This window comes from Ruditapes philippinarum, unplaced genomic scaffold (assembly GCF_026571515.1).
Source record: "Ruditapes philippinarum isolate M1 unplaced genomic scaffold, ASM2657151v2 ctg3097_1_1_1_1, whole genome shotgun sequence".
Lineage (NCBI taxonomy): Eukaryota > Metazoa > Mollusca > Bivalvia > Venerida > Veneridae > Ruditapes > Ruditapes philippinarum.
In genome coordinates this window covers 133,742-147,985 of record NW_026866212.1, presented here as the reverse complement: position 1 = coordinate 147,985, position 14,244 = coordinate 133,742, and the positions used below count along the sequence as shown (strand labels likewise).

General features: G+C 31.5%; 1 protein-coding gene across 5 annotated transcripts in view; it reads left to right on the top strand.

Annotated features, from left to right (window-relative positions):
• The first annotated feature begins 2 nt into the window (after window positions 1-2).
• LOC132731719 (uncharacterized) overlaps window positions 3-14,244 on the top strand; it is a 31,636-nt gene continuing 17,394 nt past the window's right edge. For 2 of the 5 annotated variants that reach the window (XR_009625920.1, XM_060717940.1), the window contains exons 1-3: window positions 11-118; window positions 10,883-10,978; window positions 12,842-12,992. Coding sequence is in view for 4 of the 5 variants with exons in the window: in XM_060717940.1 (XP_060573923.1) it covers window positions 10,918-10,978; window positions 12,842-12,992 (212 nt within the window). In the remaining variant the exon portion in view is untranslated. Of the gene's footprint in view, window positions 119-979; window positions 3,650-5,288; window positions 9,117-10,882; window positions 10,979-12,841; window positions 12,993-14,244 lie in introns of those variants that run through there. The other 3 variants (XM_060717941.1, XM_060717942.1, XM_060717943.1) reach the window with 3 other exon arrangements.

The window sequence follows — 14,244 nt, the reverse complement described above, 5'->3', positions numbered from 1 at the left end:
TTAGAAGCCTCGTTTCTGAAACAATAATGAACCAAAGTATTTAGATATTTTAATAGATCTATAAATGCACGCAACAAATCAAAATTTCTGTCTCGTTGGACTGAACATTTTCACACTTGTAAGTATAATGACACTAGACGGAGTTTGATGATAAGTAGACTTGGCGTAATAGGTTAAAATATAAAAACCTTGACGTCCAATTCACAGTTCACAAACTCAAAATTCTGACATGTGACGTGACGAAAAAAATACGTTGCTCAGTTATTTTTTTGAATAAAATTTGATATTTCAATTTTAAAGAACTTCGCATTTGTTTAAGGTGATAACAATTGAGTTGTTGGATTCATTTTAACAGTTACCTGCACTAAAATTTCATTGTCAGTATTTTGTGAATATTATAAAAAAACATTGTAAGATCTGTAGACCTGTAAATGATGGCATTTCTTATATACCGGGTAGGCCTTATTTTTCACCATTTTGGACTTCTATTCAAAATTGGGAAATGAATGCACTATTACAGCTATGCTATGCTGGGAAATATTTTAGAATAATGAAATTTTTATAAAGAAAAAAAAAGAACTGGTGTATACATATATTTGAAGGATATATATTTCTTAACAGGAAATATTAAATATATATGCAAAATATTTATTAAAATTGTAACTATGTACCAAGAACACCCTGATGCAACATTGCCTGGTGACCCAGATATGACAGAGCTTCAATATTTTGGGGGAAGTGTGGGTTGGAGGGGGTTGTTTTATTTAATAAAGTTATAAACAGAATAACTTTGAACAGATTGTCAGTTTCAATAAATTGATACCAAATCAATTGTAAATTGATTGTCAGTATCATTAAATTGATACCAAATCAATTGTAAATGATAATTATCTATTTTGTTTTATAGTGACGTATGTGATAAAAATGACAAATTGTTTTATTATAAAAGAGTTTTACTATTTTGTTGATGATTTCACAGATACACAGAGTACTGTACAATGATATTGGCATCTTTGTAATTGTACACAGTCCAAAGATCATATGGATAATGCCAGATATGTATCTAATACTACAAATTATCACGCTCAGTAATGTATCTACTGTTGTCATAATCTATCCTGGGTTCCAGTCTGTCAATTTTTTTTTTGTGCTTCTGTTCGGCAAATCGACATATGGATATATCAAGACATGATCGAGTATGAAATAGCGTGTTTGTTATGAATAAGCAAAACATATCAACACCTGAATCCCAGGCTATTCATAATCTACAACAAAAGTTCTAACCGATCACCCTGAGTTTTCGCTTATATATGAAAAAGAATAATACCAATAGATCCGACTTTTGTTTTATTTCGAAGAGAATGAACACATTGAGAATAATAAAATTATAACATTTTCTATTTAAATAATACTTTATCGATATTTGAAGAAAACTATTTTTATGAACAGCCACTCACCTGTCTGATAGAGGCTCCAGCATTCAACATTCCAACTGCTACGGCACGATCCTGCATCAACATTCGTGCCATGTTTTTTGTTTTTTCACTTATAAAGTTAACAAGGATTTATGCAATGTAAAATTTAATACTTACCATGCTCTGCACGAACATTTCGTGCCAAAATGTGTAAACTGCGCCCTGTCTCCCGCGTGAGTGCATGGAACCGTATTAAATTATTTTTCGTTCCACAAATCGGTAGAAAATGACACAAAAATCACATCTGTAAAATTGTATAAGGATCTATTGACCCGTTATAAAATAATCAAAATTTAAAAAGTGATCGGTTAGAACTTTTGTTAAGTGTATTGTAAAGCAGTATCATATACGAGCTAGCTTAGATCTAAAATGTTAAAAAATCTCAACTCAGTGGCAATCTTAAGAGACTCTTGTAAAGGATCTTTTGAGGGTTGCATGTCTGTCTGACACCGAAACCTGTAGATCGCCTGACATTGAAAAGAGTATTTACAAAATTTGGTGCTCTTTTAAAACAGTTTGTAAAGAGTACATTTGTAATTATTCAGTTCAGTTTTATCTAAATCTGTATTACTGGATAATACAGCACTTAATTATTGAGGGGAGAAAACTTTTGCCGTTCTGGTTCCAAACTGGATTCATACAAGTGTAAGGCTCATATGGAAAAGTTGGTTGTAAAGAACAATTAATTTGCAAAAATACAAGTTTCTATATTAAAAAGAAATAATATTGCATTTATGCACAGTTTTTGTGCCCCCACAATGGGGGGGGGGGGGGATTTAGATTTACCTTTGTCCGTCTGTCCGCCTGTTCTCTTATTATGTCACACATAGCTCAAAAAGTAATTGACCTAGAGTCATGAAACCTTACTGGAATGTTGATCAGCATGTGAAGTTGTGCACAGAGTGTTTTCGTGTGGATATTTTTTAGTATTTTTAGAGTTATTGCCCTTGATTTGGTAAAAATTTCCAATTTTCGACTTGTGTCGCACTTTACTAAAAAAGTATTTGACCTAGAGTCATGAAACCTTACAGGAATGTTGATCAGCATGTGTAGTTGTGCATATGGGTATTTTCGTGTGGATATTTTTAGAGTTATTGCCCTTGACTTAGTAAAAATTTCCAATTTTCAACTTGTGTCGCACATAACTCAAAAAATATTTGACCTAGAGTCATGAAACCTTACTGGAATTTTAATCAGCATGTGTAGTTGTGCAGCTGGGTATTTTTGTGTGGATATATTTAGTATTTTTAGAGTTATTTCCCTTGACTTAGTAAAAATTTCCAATTTTCAACTTGTGTCGCATGTAACTCAAAAATTATTTGACCTAGAGTCATGAAACCTTACAGGAATGTTGATCAGCATGTGTAGTTGTGCACCTGGGTATTTTCGTCTGGATATTTTTAGTATTTTTAGAGTTATTGCCCTTGTTTTAGTAAAATTTACAATATTCAACTTGTGTTTCACGTAACTCAGTATTTGACCTGTAGCTGAAAGTTTTCAAGAATGTTGGTCAGCAGTTGGTTGTGTACTTATGCACCCTGGGGTTTTCTTGTGGATTATTCAGTATTTGTAGTATTTGCCCTTTACTTAATAAAAGATTTTAAGTTTTCAACTTGGGGCACATATAGCCAAAAAAAAAAATTTGACCTAGAGACATAAGATTGACAAATTGGTGGAGTGTGGGGGCACCCGTGTCGTATGGACACATTTCTTGTTAACAGTATTTAAACACTGAGGTGAAGAAATTTTACAAACTGATATTAAACAAGGAATCCTTAAGAAATTTTATGCTAGCAGACAAAAAACCATCATCAGAATGATGTTCTAACCATCACCTTAAAAGTATAATTATATTTCCTGTCAACAGAATTGAGTGAATGGTAGATTTTAATTTATATATTTGATTATTTTCTTTTTCAACCCATATTGGGAAGTGATTGTGGTTGTCAGCAGTATATGGTTGCATAAGATGATCAATAGCACAGACACATTCGTAAACATTCCGCTGATCATTGTGAATCATTTGGTCGGGATATATGGAAACTACATGTTGAACTGGCTTGCTGTAAACTGAGAAAAGTGCATTGTGTGTGAGAAGAGAAGGAATAGCGGATCATTTCAAAATATCAGAATTAATACATTTTTACAGGAGTTTGTGGCTTTTATATTTTCAGGTTCACACCCTTCTGAATTTTGCTGTATATGATTTTTTTTAAAACAATTTTGTAATATGAATTGTAATTGATAAGAATGGTGTTCCACAATGAAGTGATGTGATTTTTTACTGATTATTTACTACATCGCCAAGAAATACTTTTTATTAAACCATGTTTTTTCCATTATTGTTACTTTGATTACAAAACCTGGATTTTATCATTTAGAGCCAATCTTAAACTATACTCCTGAATGGTTGAACACCTTGTTTAACCATAAAGGAAAAGTTCAGTTTTAGACTGTTAAATTTCAATGCCATTTCAATATTACGTCACTTTCTGTAAATGTGTCATCATATATTAGATCTGGGAAGAGGATAATATAATCATCTGATCTGAGTTTAATCATTAGGCATGTTCATTAAATTTGCATATAACACCTTGTTTATCCATATTTTATAAGCTCAACAACACAAAACAAAAGTTTCAATGTAACTTGTAAGCTACTGGTATTATGGGGGTACTCATCAAAGTGTTTGTAATTTAATCCAGCAGGTTCCCATGTAATCCTAGGGTACAAACAAACTTTTATTTGTTAATATCTATATAGCTTCATGGTAATAGAGTGATCAATGTATTGTGCTTATTATCAATATATTTAAAAAGTTTTAACTGTAAAAGTTGTTTGTTCCCCAAGGATCAGATGGGGGGGGGAAGCCAAATTTACTGAGTTCCAGAGTATCTCTTTAATTTGTTGACCAAACTGCAATATGCTCAAATTATATAGGTAAAATTGGCTGTTTGTAAGGCATGTCGTGGCTGAAATGAGAAAAGCCTTCCATAATCTAAAAAAATGAATGGCTCATTGTCAAACTTGATTTGTACTAGCTTGTATTTTATCACATGAAATAGAGTTGGTTGAAGATCTAGCTTAATTAGGGGCCTGTCACCAGAGCTAAATTTTTTAGATGTAATGTATTTTGAAAACAATGGAATGACTGTTGATAAATTTAATTTTGGTTTTTTCACCGTATTTGCTGAAATAAATGTGCACACTCCTACTAGAAGTAATAATTACATTTCTCTGCTTTAGCTTATATTTAAATTAATGACATTTTAATTGATTAAATGAAGATAGCAAAACTTGGTCGGTAGCATGTGTTGATGTTAGATGTAAAGTTCAGACAACTTAAATTACCCTAAGGGGTCCAAATTAGAGCTAGAAACTGAAATACATGTACGGTACTTTACAATGACTACCTAGCATGACCTTTTAGAGAGATGGATAACAGGACCATATCCTCGGTAATCTGTAACAACGTTTTATAGCCTCTGAAAATTGTTTGTGCAAAACTAACTTGATTGACCTCATTAGGGAATTATTCTTGATAAATACCTGCATAGCTGTCAATTTTTCTGACAAGCACCAAGATTATTTAGTGAAGGGATTATATGTTGTAGCTCTTTTGTTGTACATATTATTCATATTTATCTTTGAACTGTTTTGAAAATTCTCAGATCTTAAATGAGGAATAATCTTATTGTCTGTCATGTTAGAAGATGTGATTATGTTGAGCAATTTATACTGTCATCTGATTTTTATTGTATTAAATTGTTGTATAGTTATTGTAGCTAGTTTATTTGGTTACGATTACGAGAATCAATTTGGAGTATATAAGTAATGTTTTGAAAAGTCACACTATCTGAATGTTTATGTTCTGGTTATATCCGCAATACGGGTAGCACAATTGGTTGAGTGATTACCTCATATATTAGAGGTCTATGGTTCGATCCATACTTTTGCAATTGCTTTTAAACCCATTTTTTATTTTTGAAGTATGTTTTAATGAATAGGGCTTGCAAAATAGTCTAAACGGATATGGAACAACTTAGAAACACAGATTTGTTTGTTTTGTATTGAATTTTATGGCATTGAAATGACATTTATTGATTTAAATTTTAATTCTTAAACCATGCTATTTAAAAAGTATATTGTCTTTGCCAAAATAAGTGCAAAACATATTTAAAAAAAGATCAAAAAGAACATCTTAAAGAAAAACAATCATACCTTCAATAATGTGGAAAATATAAATAAGAAAAAAGCATAGACAAACGCGGTCTAGATCTTACAACAGTTGGAACATTTTGAAGTTATAAACCGGTAGTTTACCCTATTGCGCTTTAATGGTCAGTATATAGCTATTTCATAGAAACAAATTAAATTCAATCATATCTTACTGAGTACATCTCACAAAGTTTACCGTTAATTCATTTATCGAAGATTAATATTTATATTGTGTGCATTGACCGTGTAATCAGTATGCAATTGACAGGTTAATATAAACAATATATGAGGATAGAAAAAGGTTCTGTTGTTAGCTTTAAGAAAAAAATGTTCATAAAAGATTTTTCAAAGATTGTAAAGATACCTTTACCTGAGTGCTTACTTAAGGCAATTATATGATGCTTTTTATATATCAACTGAAGATATTTTTGTCAGATTGTAAATTTATTTTTATAAAAGAAGTTTGTTAATTAATTTTAAATTGATCCATCTTATCACTGATATTTTTCATTCTAAATATCTGGTGTGATTTATATAATGATTTGGTTCATGTAGCTTCATATTTTATTTACCACTGAAGTTATTCACTTGAAACTGCTCTCTTGTATGTTTGATCATAACTCCTAATATGTCGCTGTCAGAGACTCCAGCATAGATTTTTTACTAAATTATTCCTTTTTGAGAAGCTTTAAATTTTTGGTAAATGTTTTTACTTGCAGCATCTATAAAGGTTGTAACTTCACACATGCCAGCAGAATCAGAATTAATTGCTGGTCATTATCCAAGACCAGTAAATCATTTAGTGATTTTTTTGTGTTAATAAAATTCTGATTATAGCTTCTGGCATTTATACATAAGATCAATGACAGTCATGTAATGTGGTTATTTGTAGAAATTTCTCAATCTGTTTCGAGATTTTATTGTCCACAGATCCCATACTCAAACTTTGATATGTATTCTGAAATTTTATTTTTTGTAAATTAAGAACATTTTTGCAGGCCAGCTGCAGAGGGATAGAGAGATATATTTTAAAACATACAAACAATAATTGGGCAGGCTCTTCACACTCTTCAAAGTGTAAAGAAGTTTTCTCTCTAATGCGGATATGAAAAATGATTTGCCATATCTGATTTTATAAGCCTTTCAGTCCATACTAAGCAGTATAATAATGCATTAATTATATGCATTTTATAATGTGTCTAATTGAGAAAGAATGTAAACAGCGTTGTGTTTTTTCAGCTTTTGAATGTTAATATTGACTAACTTCTAAACATTATATAGGCTAAAGAGACAATGTTCAGCCATCTTTAGCTCACATGACTTTTCGAAAAAAAAAGAAAAGCTCGTGTCCTGACCTTGTTGGTTTTGGTTAGCCTTTTAATTTTAGGTCCATTTTCTAAGAAATTATGAAATCTACTTCAAACTTGGTATACATGTTTTATTGTCATAAAAGGAAGCCAGTTCAAAAGGGCGGATAATCCTTGAATTATTTCATGCAAAGTTAACTTAATGCCTTTTTTAGCTCTGGTCCATTTTCAAAGAAACTGTCAAAGTGATTCATATAAAACTTGATAATTATACATGTTCACTTTCAAAATATGACACAGTTTTTTTGTGTCGCCTTGAAAAGGCGACTTAAATGGGTTACATTTGTCGACCGTGGCGGCGGCGGCCCCTAAAGCTTGTCCGGAGCATAACTCAATCACTATTAGTCAGATTGACTCCAAACTTGGTATGCATGCTTCTTTCAATGACCCAAAGTGCAGTGCACAAGAATCGTTACTCTGCGCTTCTTAATTTTTGAGTTATTGCCCTTTGTTAATTTTCATACTTTATTTTTGTCCGGGCCATTTCTCCTAAACTATAAAAGCTATGGACTTGAAACTCTATAGGATGATAGATCTCATTAATAAGTGTGCAGTGCACAAGAACCAGCACTCTGCACTTCTTATTTTTTGAGTTATTGCCCTTTGTTAATTTTCATACTTTATTTTTGTCCGGGCCATTTCTCCTTAACTATAAAAGCTATGGACTTGAAACTCTATAGTATGATAGATCTCATTAAAAGTGTAGTGCACAAGAACCAGCACTCTGCACTTCTTATTTTTTGAGTTATTGCCCTTTGTTAATTTTCATACTTTATTTTTGTCTGGGCCATTTCTCCTAAACTATAAAAGCTATGGACTTGAAACTTCATTGGAAGATAGATCATATTGAGATACAGTGCAATGTTCAAAATCCGGTACTTAGTACTTGATGATTTTTGAGTTATTGCCCTTTGTTAATTTTCTTACTTTATTTTTGTCCAGGCCATTTCTCCTAAACTATAAAAGTTTTTGACTTGAAACTTCATAGGGGGATAGATCTTATTGAGAAGAAATGCAGTGCAGAGTTCTTGTTAACTTAATTTTTTCAATCAAGGTCAATTTTCAATCTTCAAACTTGGAATGCTACATTTTCAAAGCATTTCTTAAGGGCAGGTTAACTCATTAACTTTTTTTTTCTCAGTTATGCCCCCTTTTTATTTTGAATTTCTTATCAAGGTTTTTGTAAGGTTCATTTTTCAAAAAGTATCAGAGATATTCACTGTAGAAATTAAGTACTTGTCCACTATCAAATTTGAAATGAATTTCTAAGGAGCAGATAAACATGAAAGCTATTTTTTGCTAACTTATTTTCTCTTATTTTCTCTTCTTGACCTAGAATATTTGCCTTTTTTTCAAAAATCATTAAAGGTTATTATTTTAAACCTAAAATATTTGTTGACTATCAAAAGCAGGTAGGTTTTCTAAGCATGTTAGCAGAGTTAAGCCCCCTTTTCTATGTTGCTTTTATTTAACTATTCAGCATAGCATGCTATCTGCAAACAGGTCTTGAAACCTTACCATGCATTTCAGTGAGACAAACTACATTGTATATTTAATCATAGAAAAAGTGAGAGCCCGAGAATTTTGATTTTGTTGAGCATATGTATCATTTTAGCTTTTCATAATGTTAAATAATAAGAATTGCATTTGTATGAAGGCAGTATTAGACTAGCTGCAAAATTTAATGCACAAAAATAAAATTAATTAAGCCTAAAAATGACATTTAGTGAATGATGAAATAGCCAATCTTGTACATATTAATTACTGCAATAGAAAAATCTTCAAGGAAATAAAGCTGCCTCTTTTAGTTACTTTTTAGACTGATTAAGCAAAGCAACATTGTTTTAAACATCTTTACCTTTCATTTCTATGACAAAAGGTATGATGATCATAATGAGCAACCAGAGTCTTACCTGGTATAGATTTTCAACAATGTTTCAGAATCCAGACATGGACATTGGTTGAGGGCAGTCAACTTTTTATGCCCCCCCCTGGCTTAGAGAAAATGAAGTGTCCGTTCGCACCGACCAAAAAGGGAAAGGGGGGTCATCTAAGAGTAAGCAGACAAAAAGAGAACAATAGAGTTTATTTTGTAACTATAGAGTAAGGGGCCAATCTGCTTTATCTTAAGTTCTACCTGTACCAATGGCTTCATAATTTACATATCTACTAATCAACTATGGCTTCCATTTTTTTCAAGTTATCGCCCTTTTCAGTACTTGAAAATGGATATGGTTTACCTAAACCGGCATGTTGGCAACACCTTAAGTTCTTCCTTAAGATTTTTTAATAGTATGATTTTTATCTTAATTAGATATATATAATTCATTTGAAATGCTGTTTATGATTTAGATAGTTTATATGTCATTAGATAGTTTATATGTCATTTCAGTGGACAATGAAGTTATATGATAAATATAATTTCACTGTAGTCAAATTATGTTTGTATGAAGATCATAAATAAATGAAAATTTCATCACCAAAACACTTGGTTGTCACAGAAAATGTTCATGTTTAAGGAAGCATATAAATTTGAAGATGATTATGTTCACTTATTGAGTTACTGTATAGTGCAATGTAACATGGTAAGGAAAGAACATTGACATATGCATAATGACATCAATTCCCAGATATTGTGTCCTCTATTACTCTTCTTGATGTAATTTAAGATATTTCGTTTATTTCTCTTAATATGTGCATATTATCTTTTGAGTTTGTGAGTATTATTGATTGATATTGTTTAATGTTGATCAGATGCTTGTAACATATCTCCTAATTATGTGGCATCAGTGATACATCTGAACTCTAAACTGCACAGAATGCATAATAATTAAAAACACATGAAAGTTGAGATCTGTTTCCTAATGAGTATTGAATAACCTTTTGTATATTCATATTGTAATGTAATTTGCCCCTTTCTTGAATTGTATGCTCTTCAGAAGTTGAGGCAATGAAATTACATAAATATGTGTTTAAAAAGTTTTTCTTTATCTATAAACATTGAACTGTATACATACAATACTGTCAGAAGTATTTGACATAAGCTTTTTGTATACATTGTATTATCATTAAGATATATTATCCCCAAAATGTTGCCCAACACAAAAAAAAATGTAACCCAGCACTATAAAAAGTGAAAATGTGGAAGGCTTGGTCAGTTTGATTGTGATTTATGATAGCCAATATAATTTTTATGAATATTTTTTTTGAAAAATACTTAACACAGTTAGAGAAAAAGCTGAGTGTCCACAAATTATATTACATGTACTTTCTTGCTTGATTTTTAATGTTATTTAAAAACGTTTAATAATTCTTGTCCGGAGTACAATTTCTTAAATATCAATGATATCTCGTCAATCAATCAATGAAACTTCACACTGTTAAAGAGACCAATGAGAGGAAGTGCAGTTATTAAAGAACCAAAACATTACTTGGGACATAATATATTAAAAGGTCACAAGCAATTAGAGATTAGGGTCACTTTATCTTTCTTTCCAATCAGGTGCATGCACTGTCATTTTGTCAATTTGAATGTTGCAAAAGGATATTTTTTGGCCTTATATAGTAAAGAGTGTTGATGAGAGAAATATAATCAAAGTAGCGTAAATTTTAAAAGTTCTTTTGTATTCTTGAAAATTTATCAATGTCTTTGTATAATACTATTACTAAGCTTAATTCTATTATATAGTTTGTTGTAGACTTGCTTAATACATGTTTTTTTTGCTTGCTTAAATATATATTTCCAAAGTTATTGTCTGGGGAAAATGTTAAATTGTTTTTATACTAATTTTTTTCTTGAAGTGGTCCTTGTTATATTTTCAGTGATGTAAGGGGTGTCAGAAAAATAAGCAGGGACAATGTCCAGGAAAGATACAAAAAGTTTTAAGGTGCCAAAAATTAAAAGAGCAGAGAGGAAAGGTATGAGAAATGATACATCAAATTGGGATTTGTTGTAATATAAGTATCAATAGAAATAACCCAATTATTATTAGCTTGATTTTACTAAGTAATGGAGAATGTTTCCATTTCTTGGCATGTTTTTTTGAGACATAAACTAGTAAGTTTGTTATATCTTAAGTTTTACCTAAACCAATGGCTTCGTAATTTACACACCAATAGAAGGTTCATGATTTTGGCAAGTTACATAAAGTTCTGTGGCATGTATTTTTCTCCAGTTATTTCCCTTTTTATCAGTAAAAATTTGACATGGTATCACCTAATTATGGTCTACCCATAGCAATGGCTTGAAAATTTGAGAACTTGCATAGGAACTAACAATAAGTGCATGTTCTTATGAAGAGTTGCTTGTGGATTTATATTTTTGATTAAAGTTATTGCCCTTGACTGAGTAAAAAATTGCAATTTTCCATAAAAATTTGCAATTTTCAAGTTGTGTCACACTCTTCTGTTTTGTCAGAGTTGTTGCCCTTGACTTAGTAAAAAATTGCAATTTTCAACTTGTGTCGTACAGAGCTCAAAAGTTTTTGACCTAGGGTCATGAAATTTTTCAGGAATGTTGCTAAGCATGTGAAGTTGTGCACCTGCGGTTTTGGTTGTGGATTTATTTTCTGGGCCTTATTTTCTTTGGTCTTGACTTGGTAAATAGTAAAAATTTGCAATTTTCAACTTGTGTTGCACATAGATGAAAAAGTATTTGACCTAGGGTCATGAAACTTAAAAGGAATGTTGATCAGCATGTGTAGTTGTGCACCAATTGTGGATTTATCTATTATTTCTAGAGTTATTGCCCTTGCCTTGGTAAAAGCCGTTCCATTATGTTGTGTTATGTGTTCCTTGAGTGCTTGAGTTAGAATCAACCAACTTTTCTGGAATAATGATCAACATCACTGTGCATCGGGCTTTGCATGTGGATTTTTTCAATTTTGTTAGAGTTATTGCCCTTGACTTAGTGAAAATTTGCAATTTTTAATTTGTTCGTTCATAGCTCAAAAAGTAATTTACCTGTATGCCTGAAAGTTTACAAGAATGTAGGTAAACATCTTGTGGATTAATTCAGTATTTTTAAAAGATTTTTGGTTTTCATCTTGTGGCATGTGTAGCACAAAAGATATTTGACCTAGTGTCATAAGATTAACAAAACAGAGGCGTGTGGGGGCACCCATGTCTTATGGACACATTTCTAGTTGTTAACATAAATTTCTCAAAGATATTCATTTTAAACTTTGAATACTTTCACTATAAAAATTTGAATGCATTTCTAAAGGACTGATAACCCTAGAGGACATTCTTTCTTCTTTTTTGTTTTTTTTTATATTTTCATAATATTCTCAAAAGCCATCACAGATATTCAATTCAAACTTGGAATACTTGTTGAATGTCAAGGCAGAAATTTCTGCTGAACAGTTTATCAGAATTATGCCCTATTTTCTACTTTGCTTTCATCATACTATTAAGTTTCCAACAAAAGTGGAGCCCGCTGATCCTCAAACAGATCTGGTTTAATACAAAAGAGATTTTCTTGAAACAGTAAGACTTTATGCAGAATCCTTATTTTTGATGTCAAGATGTTTTCTCTTCTCTATATTTTTGTTACTTTTAATAAGGACGTACATGATAGCTAAGTAAATGGATTAATTAAGACATGAAGAACCCACATTTCACATGCCTCAAAGGTAAGCCAATTTTGTGTCAAGTCTATAACACTTGAATTGCTTTAGGGATATTTAGTAAGTCAATCAAACTTACTGATAAATTTTATGCACATGCAATTACTTTGATATTATGAGACACTATATATAGTCATTTGGTTTCTCTTTTCAGATAACTTGAGACAGGTTGATAACACAAGTCGTGACTGTCTAGAAATTGTGAATGCAGTAAAAAGATCGTACCTTGCCAGTGACTATGAGTCCTCGTGGCAACTAAAGACTGCATCACTAGTGGAGAATAGAGAATTAGAAGCTGTTTACAGGTATATTATGTTGTGATATGCAAATAAGTTGAGATGAAGTGAAGTTATTTGCAATAACACTTCCGTGATATGGAAGCTGATATTGTCTATGTCCTGTGGTTTACTAGTACTTGTGTCATGTAAAGAAATATTTTGGTGGCCATTTAAATACATTGTACTGGAACCAACAATTCTTGCATAGCAGACTGGCGTTTCCGTGAGTTTTACCCATGCCGGAAATTTTATCTGGCATGGGGGGTGCCAGATGAGTCACGTGCCAAACAACAACTTCATTTTAGTGCACTTTATGAATGAATCGCGTTAAAATGATGTCGTTTTAGAAGGGAAATATGTGCTTAGGTCATTTCGCCGTTGTTATTTATGTTGCAAGTTCATACGCTATTGTAAGAAAATAGTTATGGATGAAATGACCCTAATTTCCATGCACATATATCATATTGAGGTTAATCATTTTAAATATGAAATAATATAGAGAATATGCAAGAAAAAATATCTGACATATGTTTGCGGTTCAGATCGGAATATCCGTCCCTTGGGAACCCGCTCATGGGTGGGTCCCCTCGGGACGGATATTCCGGTCCAAACCGCAACATATGACAGATATTATCATTCTGACCTTATCTGAGATTTCTCTTATATAAACAAAGAAGGCATGAAGCTTATATATATTTCACAACAATGCACTCGCTGTTCTTATTTTCTCCCTCTGTATTTTCAAATCTACACATTGACGATGCCATTTTGTTTGAAAAATTTGATAACTACAAAACAACTTTTGTTGAATTTTGTTATGAAACCTATCTAGAAACCAACACCAATATCTTTATCTCAGTCATTAACACTGTACAGGCGTTTAAAGTATTGTTTTTTGGTGATGTCATAATGTAGCCCAAAACAGAGTGTGCAAGAACAGTCAAAACAATAAAGTTTTTTCACAGTCGCAAACCAGTTTTATTTCACATTCATTACACTAAAAATACTCTGTATTTTCGCTTGAAAAATATTAAGTGAAATAAAATAAACACACAAAAAGTTAATCAATGTTTTAAAAGTTTGTTTATTCTCGAAATGTTTTTGCAAACAGTAGACTTGACAACAGTTTCTTTCAACTGACTGGAACAGCCTTTAAAGAACGTTTCTATTGGAAACTCAAAGGCGAAAACAAATTTAACCACCAAATATATAGTCCAACTATTTTTTTTCTTGATGTGTTAGAATGGAAATAGATATGAATTTTTCATGCATTATAGTA